This window comes from Nerophis lumbriciformis, linkage group LG07, assembly GCF_033978685.3.
Source record: "Nerophis lumbriciformis linkage group LG07, RoL_Nlum_v2.1, whole genome shotgun sequence".
Taxonomy (NCBI): domain Eukaryota; kingdom Metazoa; phylum Chordata; class Actinopteri; order Syngnathiformes; family Syngnathidae; genus Nerophis; species Nerophis lumbriciformis.
In genome coordinates, this window is record NC_084554.2 from 7,030,274 (window position 1) to 7,040,533 (window position 10,260).

The 10,260-nt window shown below is 43.8% G+C and overlaps 1 protein-coding gene across 1 annotated transcript; it reads left to right on the forward strand.

Moving 5' to 3' along the window:
- The first annotated feature begins 6,028 nt into the window (after nt 1–6,028).
- On the forward strand, nt 6,029–9,980 carry LOC133609289 (class I histocompatibility antigen, F10 alpha chain-like). The gene is made up of 5 exons (XM_072913584.1): nt 6,029–6,344; nt 6,772–7,050; nt 8,745–9,053; nt 9,219–9,298; nt 9,927–9,980. The coding sequence occupies exons 1-5, from the start codon at nt 6,029–6,031 to the stop codon at nt 9,978–9,980; spliced, it is 1,038 nt and encodes a 345-aa protein (XP_072769685.1).
- Nucleotides 9,981–10,260: the final 280 nt, after the last annotated feature.

Genomic DNA, 10,260 nt, shown 5'->3' on the forward strand with positions numbered 1-10,260 from the left:
CTCCGAGGTACTTGAACTCCTCCACTTGGGGCAAGATCTCCTCCCCAACCCGGAGATGGCACTCCACCCTTTTACGGGCGAGAACCATGGACTCGGACTTGGAGGTGCTGATTCCCACTCGGCTGCAAACCGATCCAGTGAGAGCTGAAGATCCTGGCCAGACGAAGCCATCAGGACCACATCATCTGCAAAAAGCAGAGACCTAATCCTGCAGCCACCAAACCAGATCCCCTCAACGCCCTGACTGCCCCTAGAAATTCTGTCCATAAAGGTTATGAACAGAATCGGTGACAAAGGGCAGCCTTGGCGGAGACCAACCCTCACTGGAAACGAGTCCGACTTACTGCCGGCAATGCGGACCAAGCTCTGACACTGATCGTACAGGGCGCGAACCGCCACAATAAGACAGTCCGTTACCCCATACTCTCTGAGCACTCCCCACAGGACTTCCCGGGGTACACGGTCGAATGCCTTCTCCAAGTCCACAAAGCACATGTAGACTGGTTGGGCAAACTCCCATGCACCCTCAAGGACCCTGCTGAGAGTATAGAGCTGGTCCACAGTTCCACGACCAGGACAAAAACCACGCTGTTCCTCATGAATCCGAGGTTCGACTATCCGGCGTAGCCTCCTCTCCAGTACGCCTGAATAGACCTTACGGGGAAGGCTGAGGAGTGTGATCCCACGATAGTTAGAACACACCTTCCGGTTTCCCTTCTTAAAGAGAGGAACCACCACCCCGGTCTGCCAATCCAGAGGTACCGCCCCCGATGTCCACACGATGTTGCAGAGTCTTGTCAACCAAGACAGCCCCACAACATCCAGAGCCTTAAGGAACTCCGGGCGGATCTCATCCACCCCCAAGGCGCATTAAAGGAGTCTTATTACATTTTTCTAAATGTAAAAGACTTCCTTGTGGTCTACATAACATGTGATGGTGGTTCTTTGGTCAAAATGTTGCATAGATGATGTTTTACATGTTTTACACATCATCTTCAAGCCGATTTCTGACAGTCTCTTCCGGATGTAGCATTTTGTGAGCGGTCTTATTTACGTGGCTCACCTTCAGCAGCGTCTTCTCCCCGTCATCTTTGTCGTAGCGGTGTAGCGTGCAAGGACGGGAGTGGAAGAAGTGTCAAAAGATGGCGCTAACTGTTTTAATGACATTCAGACTTTACTTCAATCAATAACGGAGCAGCATCTCCTCATCCGGAAACAACAACAAGGTGTCCCGTGAAAAACCGTTCGACCGGAGTTCTCTAATAACTAAAGTTCCTTGGGTGAATAATGTAAACTCACGACACCGGTATGTTTTAGCACTTTCATGGCGACTTTACTGACAGATATAAGTAAGAACTTTACACTACTTTATATTAGAAATGGCAACAGCAGAGGATGAATGTCCCATAACAAGAAGATAGAGAAATATAACTTGGCTCCACAAACTTAGATTGCAAACAGAGTTGGTACACATGACGATGATGACACCCCGTCGTGCATAATGGGTCAGTACCTGTTGGTATTCATTGGTGGTGGGCGGAGCCTGGCGGCGAAAACTGCCCCTCGCCATCAACCATCAAATTGTCGTTACTTCTCTTTAGATGTTTGGATCTCCTTGCAAACTGATATTAGGCCCTTCAGTCGGGGTCTGATCATGACTAGTCATTGATATCGACACCAACATCGCCCCCTTGTGGTGGAACATTATAACAGTCATAACTTCCTTCCACATGCTCCAATCTTCCCGTTTGTTTTAATGGTGGGTCGAGATCATTGTCATTCTACATCCTGTACGCAAATTCAAAATGACAATTTTAATAGTCGGCACATTTTCTAACGTCACATATTGTTGTTGTTTGTGTTACACAATCTTGTTAATATGCTCAATAAGGTTAAATTAAAATGTGATACAATTAATAAGTAAGACTTTATTTGTACACCTAAGTAGATTAGTTTTTGGCTGAAAAATAGAAGATGCTACCTCACTAAAAAGATTCATTGTTTAACAATTTATTTTCCATGAATTAATTTAGATCCAGAACACACATTGTTATTATGCCTTATTATATTATAATCCAGTGACGTGCGGTCACTAGAGGCAGGTGAGGCGGGGCCTCACCTGCCATCATTGGAAGAAAAAAAATGTAAAAAGAAAACAAATTAATTAAATTGTTATATGTATTCAGTGATTATACTATAAAGTTATTTTCCATTTAACTTCATCAGTTTTCGATTATTTTTATTCAAAGTCACTGAATTTTCACATTTGCCGTTCAAATACTGAGAAGAGACGGTGCGGTGAACAGCAGCCAGTTGAGGCACGTCACTCAGTGCCTCAACATGGATTGCGGACTCGGCTAACTGCTGGCCTGCTGTGCAGTGAAACCGTATTGCTATATGAATTATATTATACATTTCCATAGTTTAGTTAGCTGAGGTATATAATGTACAGTGTATTTTGTCAACAACTGTATGTGTGTAACGTATTTCTTGTGCTGAGCGATCATAAAACGGCTGCAAAAGACGCACTGGCTGAGGCTCGCAGTAATGCCGCCTCCTGCACCCCCGCCGTAGAATGCACCCCCTGATGGGAGTGTTATATCAACTAAAGCTCACACTTAAACTTTCCACGTGCAAGATTGAATCTATTTATAAAAGTTATTTCATAAGAAGCCAAAAAGTGCAAAAACAATAATGTTCGTGTTGGAGGAGTTGTGAATGACTGCAGGGCCACAACATTAGGTACAACTGCAGACTGCAGGTGTACCTAATTCGCAACTCCTCCAACACGAACATTATTGTTTTTGCACTTTTTGGCTTCTTATTAGATAACTTTTGTAACCTATTTTTATGGGCTTTCCTCTTTGTGATGTTAAGTTCCTGTTATGCGCTGTTATACAGTATATGCCTTGAGATCTTATTTTGAAGGCGCTAAGAGCGGACGTGATGACACGTTGTAGAGGAGCGGAGGTTATTGAAAGAAGGTAAATAAAGTGGTCCTCGTGTAAACTGGAGCCTCCGTGTTTGATACCCCCAAACAATGTTCCCTCTAATTTTCCATATGCGTGGACCTACTCAGTGGCCTAGTGGTTAGAGTGTCCGCCCTGAGATGGGTAGGTTGTGAGTTCAAACCCCGGCCGAGTCATACCAAAGACTATAAAAATGGGAGCCATTACCTCCCTGCTTGGCACTCAGTATCAAGGGCTGGAATTGGGGGTTAAATCACCAAAAATGATTCCCGAGCGTGGCACCGCTGTTGCTCACTGCTCCCCTCACCTCCCAGGGGCTGAACAAACATTTGATGAGTCAAATGCATAGGACACATTTCACCACACCTAGTGTGTGACAATCATTGGTACTTTAACTTAGATGTGCACACTGAGGCCACACCAGCAGCACACCTGTCCCAAACCTGACTAAATACCAAGTTCAATGTTTTATTATTATAATCAAATGACAGAAGTCATTTCCATGGGATTACTTTCTATAATAAGTGTTTTGGCCCACTTACAATGACAGTAACACAACATTTTGTTTTTCATGAGCTGTGTACTAGTATTGTATGTCTGGGTGGGGGTCCTGCTTTGGAAGTAATTTGTACCCCTTTCCGATATCGCATTTAAGTTCCCACTAAAACATTCACATGTTGCACAATGAGATGTAAACATGGGATCATGTGTACATTCCTGTAACTTTGTTTGTAAAATATATCTTTATTAGTATTTATTTAATGTAATAACATCATTTCATGATTAATAGTTATACATTAAGATTAATTTAAGAATTATTTATTTATTTTTTTCACTAACGAAGGGTTCGGTGAATGCGCATATGAAACTGGTGGGGTTCAGTACCTCCAACAAGGTTAAGAACCACTGCTCTGGAGCCTACGTTAGCTGTCACCTGACTGTGCTACACTCTGGACAAGTCACTAGTTCATTACAAAAAACAGTCGCCAGTTGATTGTAGAGCAAGGATACGACTGTGCATGTGTGTTACACACAATTGTATTGTGACACATTCAACTTCTACTCAGTAAGAAACATTGTTCTTAATAATTACTGAATCATGACCTTAGTTACCTTATCATGATGTGTTTCATGTGCTCTTGTAAAATGTGTCATTGAATAATAATACAGCATTTACATAATAATACTCTGACTTGGTTCATCATGAAAGAAAATGAAACAAATTGTGTGCATGACGCCAGGCACTGTCAAGAAGAGTAAAAAAGACAAAGATTGAAGGTGGCAATGAATGGGGTAGAGGGGCCCACAAAGATACTCTTTCAGAGGGACCACAATTCCCAGCAAGGGCCTTGACAAGCAATATTAAATAGATGATAAATAACTATGATATCAATAAATGTAACAATGTTATATAGCAAAGTAAAAGTTGTGTTTCTTATCTAAGTAAATGTAACTGGTTACTACTCACCTATGTGGATAAGTGTGTTCACTTTTGACAGCTACGACAAAATAAAAGTCAAAACATAATAAAAATGATTTATTTGTCACAAAAATACCATCTTTATCTTTCGCGACGGTCGCTGCGTTTAGAAACAAGCATGCAGTCAATGTTTGGCTTCACCGTGTCTAATTTCACTTTCACTTTCTTTGATATTGTGCCAGCAGAAGCGTCTGCCTCACACTTTTCCCCCACGTTCAGCACTTTGGCCACAGCCAGTCAATGGCATGAATGCTTTCTGCTGACTTTTTACTCAGGATGAAACTTCCTGATGCAACCCTGGCCGGGAATCCAACCCATGCGAGGCCGAAGCGTGTCCCGTTACCCCACCAGGGACGCCTCACGCTTGGGAGACATAATGGAGGAAATGAAAAGAAGTAGCCACTTTATGTCTATCAATCATTATTTGTATTGATGCTTTCTTGAGAGGACTACAATACCATCACTGATTGGATGTCATTACTTTCAACTCTAAATCTCACCTTCATTCCTCTTTCTTTCTTTTCTTTCCAAGTTTGGCGGCAAACTTGACACACCTTTTGTTTGTCAAGTCACGTGATTTCCCCGAAAAGCCACACAAGCATTTACCTGACGTGGCCACAAGGGGCGCTCTCTAGTGAGTCCAGTAGAAGACTTCTTGTTAGTTGACTGCTGCCACTTTTCTCTTCACAATAGCGTTTGGTCTTCCCTAGTAACAGTGACGCGAAATGGAATGCTGACTCCTCATTGGCTCAGGTGGAGCATTATTAAAAGAGCCTCGACATTTCCTGCTTCATTTGTCCTGTTTGCGAGTCAAGCGAGTGTTCGTCACTTTTGTCTTTCTCTGCGGGATTAAAAGTGACAAACATCTTTTTGTTTCGTGCTGACATCATGAACTTGTTTTTATTCTTTCTTCTGGTCGTGCAAATGCACAGCGTGACGCCTGGTAAGTCCTTTTTATAACTTTATAAATGATTATTCATCAATCCTCTTTGTGCCTTCACTTATTTGACTTCTGAGAGTTTCTATTACTTATTAATTATATTCATTCTTATATTATTCCAGCCCTTTATTACTTCATTCTGGTTCTTTTTAAACATATTTTATTGTTTTCCCTTTTTCTTCATCACTCAACAAAATATTCAAAGTGTTCCAAGAAAGTTCTAGAAGCAGAGAAATCCGTTTTTTGTTTTCGCTTCAGTTTTTCTTGTTGAAAGACTTATTTTTCCAAGGCTTGTAAGAAGGAACACTGACTTCCTGAAATCTTCAACCACGGAAGTGTCAGAAAGTAATCAAGTGTAGTAACATCATCCCGCCACAAGGTGTCAGTAAGAGTCGACATCAAATGGGCAGAACAGCTTGTGTTCATATTCAGCCTCCATTGGAGAAAAGATATGTTTATTTTCAAAATGTTCAAAGTGTCAGCAGATGTCCAATAATAAAATATATTATTCATGTGTTGTACTTGTCATAGAACACCATGTGAGTCTTGACTGTGATATCTAGCAGTGTTTGATGTTGACTTTAAGACCCCACTGAAGACTGAATGAGCTCAAATATTCACAGTGCAAGATTGTTGAACATGAAACTAAATAATAAAAAGTCATCTTGTTGTTGTGTTCTTCTTTCAGTGATTCACACGCTGCAGTATTTCCACACTGCGTCCTCTCAAGTTCCAAACTTCCCAGAGTATGTGAGTGTTGGTTATGTTGATGGAGTTGAGATTAGTTACTATGACAGCAACATCAGGAAAGCAGAATCCAAACAGGACTGGATGAACAAAATCACAGCAGAGGATCCAAAATACTGGCAGAGAGAAACAGAGATCAATGTTCGTAATGAGTTTACTAACAAACACAACCTTGAAGTTCGTAAGAAGCGTTTCAACCAAACTGGAGGTTTGTTTATGTTGAACTTTCTACTACTTCAATATATTTGATGTACTCTTGTTATACTGTAGTAAAACACACATTACTGCACTGATATACCTTGTCTCTGTCCATCCCATAATAACCTACACAAATACTGTGTGTGTGTGTGTGTGTGTGTGTGTGTGTGTGTTTGTGTGTGTGTTTGTGTATGTGTGTGTTTGTGTTTGTGTGTGTGTGTGTTTGTGTGTGTGTGAGTGTGTTTGTGTGTGTGTGTTTGTGTTTGTGTGTATGTGTGTGTTTGTGTTTGTGTGTGTGTGTTTGTGTGTGTGTGTTTGTGTGTGTGTGTAAGTGTGTGTGTGTGTGTGTGTGTGTGTGTGTGTGTGTGTGTGTGTGTGTGTGTGTGTGTGTGTGTGTGTGTGTGTGTGACTGCTTTACAACACTTTGTGTGTCTCAGGTGTTCACATTGTCCAGAGGATGTCAGGATGTGAATGGAATGATGAGACTGATGAGGTTAAAGGTTGGGAGCAGGAAGGTTATGATGGAGAAGATTACATATCGTTGGACATGAAGACATGGACATATACTGCAGCAAAACCACAAGCTTTCCCTGACAAACTCAAGTGGGACCAGAACATATTTCTACTAGACGACAAAAAGTATTATTTCACTGAGGAATGTCCTTCTTACTTGAAGAAGTATGTGAAGAATGGGAAGAAGGTCCTAATGAGAACAGGTAGAAGCACACCTTGTACTTTCACCTTTTAACATGTTAGCACTCCCCCTATAGGAACATTACTGACATTACACTCTGTCTCTTTATACTCTTTTCTCTTTCTCTCACCTTCTCTCCATCTTAACCTCCACCCACCCCTCCTTTTCATATTTACCTCCATCCACACCTTCTATCCATCTTTACCTCCATCCACACCTTCTCTCCATTTTTACCTACATTCACACCTTCTCTCCATCTTTACCTCATCCACATCTTCTCTCCATCTTTACCTCCATCCACACCTTCTCTCCTTCTTTACCTCCATCTACCCCTCCTTTCCATCTTTACCTCCATTCACACCTTCTCTCCATCTTTACCTTCATCCACATCTTCTCTCCATCTTTACCTCCATCCACATCTTCTCTCCATCTTTACCTCCATCCACATCTTCTCTCCATTTTTACCTCCATCCACACCTTCTCTCCATCTTTACCTCCATCCACATCTTCTCTCCATCTTTACCTCCATCCACCCTTCTTCTCCATCTTTACCTCCATCCACACCTTCTCTCCATCTTTACCTCCATCCACACCTTCTCTCCATCTTTACCTCCATCCACACCTTCTCTCCAACTTTGCCTCCATCCACACCTTCTCTCCATCTTTACCTCCATCCACCCCTCTTCTCAATCTTTACCTCCATGCACACCTTCTCTCCATCTTTACCTCCATGCACACCTTCTCTCCATCTTTACTTCCATCAACACCTTCTCTCCCTCTTTACCTCCATCCACACCGTCTCTCCATCTTTACCTCCATCCACATTTTCTCTCCATCTTTACCTCCATCCACCCCTCCTTTCCATCATTACCTCCATCCACACCTTCTCTCCATCTTTACCTCCACCCACACCTTCTCTCCACTTTTACCTCCATCCACACCTTCTCTCCATCTTTACCTCCATCCACATCTTCTCTCCATTTTTACCTCCGTCCACACCTTCTCTCCATCTTCACCTCCATCAACACCTTCTCTCCATCTTTACCTCCATCCACACCGTCTCTCCATCTTTACCTCCATCCACACCGTCTCTCCATCTTTACCTCCATCCACACCTTCTCTCCTTCTTTACCTCCATCCACACCTTCTCTCCATCTTTACCTCCATCCACACCTTCTCTCCATCTTTACCTCCATCCACACCTTCTCTCCATCTTTACCTCCATCCACACCTTCTCTCCATCTTTACCTCCATCCACACCTTCTCTCCATCTTTACCTCCATCCACACTTTCTCTCCATCTTTACCTCCATCCACACCTTCTCTCCATCTTTACCTCCATCCACCCCTCTTCTCCATCTTTACCTCCATCCACACCTTCTCTCCATCTTTACCTCCATCCACACCTTCTCTCCATCTTTACCTCCATCCACACCTTCTCTCCATCTTTACCTCCATCCACACCTTCTCTCCATCTTTACCTCCATCCACACCTTCTCTTCATCTTTACCTCCATCCACACCGTCTCTCCATCTTTACCTCCATCCACACCTTCTCTCCATCTTCACTTCCATCCACACCTTCTCTCCATCTTTACCTCCATCCACACCTTCTCTCCATCTTTACCTCCATCCACACCTTCTCTCCATCTTTACCTCCATCCACACCTTCTCCCCACGTTGTCTTCTGTTCACACGTGACATCACTTCCTGTGCAGAGCTTCCAGAGGTGTTCCTCCTCCAGAAGACGCCATCCTCTCCAGTCACCTGCATGGCGACAGGTTTCTACCCCGACTTAGCCGACCTGTTTTGGAGGAAAGACGGCGAGCAGATCTTCGAGGACGTGGAGCACGGAGAGCTGCTCCCCAACCACGACGGAACCTTCCAGATGTCGGTGGAGCTGAAAGTGGAGGTGACGGCCGAGGTGGAGGGCAAGTACGAATGTGTGTTCCAGCTGTCTGGCGTCAAGGAGGACCTGGTCACCAAGCTGGAGAGAAGAAGCATCCTGAGCAACGCAAGCCATGAAGGTGAGAAAGACACATTTAGTTGGAGATGTTTCCCATCACAAGTCCACCTGTCACCATTATTGATCCATGTCACCATGACAACGCTTGACGTCTGCATGCAAAGTAGTCATGAAGGTTTCCTCTTCATGCTTTGTCACTCCACTTGTGCTTTTTTGCTCTCCACAGCCAACTGGAGCGTCGCCCTCGCTGCCACGGCAGCGGTCGTCGCTGTGGCGGCCGTCCTGGCGGCCATCATCATCGTCATGGTCAGGCGTCACAGAAACAGACAAGGTGAGGGACACCAATGTCCTCCGTCTTCTTCTTCTTCTTCTTCTTCTTCTCGGTCCAGGCCGTGAGTTGATGCTTTCATCCGGGCTGCATGTTTTAGTTGCCTTCCAGCCAAACACTCAAAGATCCACAGAGACAGAGCGCACACTCTCACATAGAAACACGTGAGGAAAAAGTCCATTTCACCTTGTTTCACTTTCATTTCAGCACAGTACGATCCAGCTCGTAAGTAAAACATCTTTTCTTTGAGCCGCAAGAAACAAAGCCGTGGTGAAGCGTCACTCACATGGAGGTCTGATGTGGACCTTTGTTACAAGTTTAGCCTGAAAATCCCAACTTGAGCTGACTCCTTCACAATAAAAGACCCTCCTGTGAGCACACGCAATACAAAGTGTGGCATATCTCACGTTTGTCATGAGTCCTCATGATGAGGATCAGCCAAATGAGACCTCAAGTGTGCTGACTCATCAAGAAGGTATCCTAGTCAGGAAGTAGAAGAGCAGCACTCTGCTTCTTCATGTTTCCAAGTCACACCTCAAAGATCTGATGTGAGTGACGAGGCACCTTCTGGATGTTCTTCCTTCACCGTTTGCGTTTGTCCCGCAGCTCGCCACGGCGGCGTGGAGCTCTCCGAGAAGGTGGCGGCTGAAGGCTGAGTAAGTCTGCACCTCCAAATGTTCTTGTGTGAAGATGATGTTCAACTTGCTTCTGTTGGGAATGTGCTGAGTCATCTTCTTCCTCCAGGATGCTTTGTGCACTGGAACACAGAGAGATGTCTCCATCGCTGAGGGACGTCATGGAGATGTGCTTTGTTCTTCATCCCACTGCTCCTCACGCTATTCCATCTACTCTTCTTTGGCCGTTAAAATACTTTCAACATCAAACGTTGGTGGCTAGAAAATCATTCGGGGCTCACGTTTCATGGCCTTGCCATCATGAC

Bases quoted from the DNA above. Each gene is read 5' to 3' on its own strand.
- LOC133609289 (XM_072913584.1), top strand. From the start codon at position 6,029: ATGAAACTAAATAATAAAAAGTCATCTTGTTGTTGTGTTCTTCTTTCA. The intron at 6,345-6,771 runs GTTTGTTTATGT...TGTGTGTCTCAG, and splicing joins GCGTTTCAACCAAACTGGAG to GTGTTCACATTGTCCAGAGG. The intron at 7,051-8,744 runs GTAGAAGCACAC...CTTCCTGTGCAG, and splicing joins GAAGGTCCTAATGAGAACAG to AGCTTCCAGAGGTGTTCCTC.